The sequence below is a fragment of the Acyrthosiphon pisum genome, chromosome A2, assembly GCF_005508785.2.
Source record: "Acyrthosiphon pisum isolate AL4f chromosome A2, pea_aphid_22Mar2018_4r6ur, whole genome shotgun sequence".
Lineage (NCBI taxonomy): Eukaryota > Metazoa > Arthropoda > Insecta > Hemiptera > Aphididae > Acyrthosiphon > Acyrthosiphon pisum.
This window is the reverse complement of record NC_042495.1, coordinates 46,481,748-46,483,269: the sequence shown is the minus strand read 5'-3', so window position 1 is coordinate 46,483,269 and position 1,522 is coordinate 46,481,748. Positions and strand designations below refer to the sequence as shown.

Genomic DNA, 1,522 nt, shown 5'->3' with positions numbered 1-1,522 from the left:
CGAGAAACCACACATCAAAAAAAGAGGTCCTCCTCAATGTCACAATTGTCAAGATTATGGACACACGAAAAAAAATTGTCATCACCATCCAAGATGCGTCAAATGCGGGGAAGACCATCACACGGAGGACTGCACCAAAGACCGTAGCAGTCCTGCCAAATGCGCCTTGTGCTCCAAGGACCACACCAGCAATTACAAGGGCTGCCCGGCATTCAAGGCCGCTTTCAAAAAAGCCTATCCGAGAGGCCCTCGGAAAGGCCCGATTTCCAATCCTCATCAAACCACACACAAATCATACGCAGAAGCCACCAGAAATCAAAGTTCACATCCCGATCAAGTTGGCGAAATTTTTTCTAGTTTCATTTCTAATTTGAGCTCACTAATCAATCCCCTCATCTCCCTCCTCTCCTCTGTACTAAATTCACTGATTGCTAAAGGTATTATTTCTCCATAATTATCTCCGTCATACCAATTACTGCTCATTATAATTTATCACACATTTACATTTAATTTATCACACTTCACTTGGAGATAGTAAATATAAGATAACAATAATCTGTTACTATTAAAATGTTTATTCACGTGTTGGGTGTTACCACTGGGTAATTCCCCAAAATCATAATATTCATTGTTACTTGCACTGCCACTGACTACAATAATATGAATACTTATACAGTGTTATACTAATACTAATTAGTAATTACTAATACATAATTTAAAATGAATACTTTATTCAAAAGTTAATTTCCACTAGTGGCCATTATATCGCTTCAATGCGTACCTACCGTTACCACTAATGCTGTAGTGTCCCTTTACCTGTACCAAATACCAGTAATACCGGTGGCGTATTTACGGGGGGTGTCCATGGGGTTCGGCCCCCCCCCCCACCATCATTGACTCGTGTTAAATGTTGTGTTTTTACATGATTAAGAAAAACAAATTTTATTACACGATACGAAGGATTTTGTACAACATTTTATAGAAGCTTCAGTTATCAAAATTTTCAATTAATATAGTGATTTTTTTTTGTTATCAGTTTGGTATTGAAAATTGTTGAAAAATATCGAGTTCATTTTTTAATTCAAATATTTTGTAGTTATTTTCATTGCCAGTATCTACAGCCACTCCAGAGGGATCTTTTTCAACCTTAAAAAGGTTGAAAAGTTATCTAAGATCAACACTGAATGAAGTAATGTATTTTAAGAAATATTTTTATAAAAGTTAGAACATATAAACTATATTAGATTCTAAGCGGAGCGATGAAGCTAGTGGTTTTACAATTGTGTTTATTTATTTTTTTTATCCTGTATACAGAATTTCTACCAGAAGGAGTGCTTTGATTTCAATATGTAGTACCTATCTTATCTTTTAGCAAATTGGATTAATATGGTACTTTAAGCAGGTAATTTTTTGATTTTCTCAATAGTTATTTAATGTCACGGGAAAAACCACCGACAAATTACAAAAAAACCTCTAAAAATGGGATTTTAATTTCTAACGCTTTGTTTATCATCATATACAA

At 34.6% G+C, this 1,522-nt stretch overlaps 1 protein-coding gene across 1 annotated transcript in view; it reads left to right on the top strand.

Annotated features, from left to right (window-relative positions):
- LOC115034250 overlaps nucleotides 1-521 on the top strand; it is a 26,209-nt gene extending 25,688 nt beyond the window's left edge. The window contains exon 2 of the mRNA XM_029490454.1: nucleotides 14-521. Coding sequence (XP_029346314.1) covers nucleotides 57-374 — 318 coding nt within the window. The 5' untranslated portion in view covers nucleotides 14-56 and the 3' untranslated portion in view covers nucleotides 375-521. The remainder of the gene's footprint in view (nucleotides 1-13) is intronic.
- The last annotated feature ends 1,001 nt before the right edge of the window (nucleotides 522-1,522 follow it).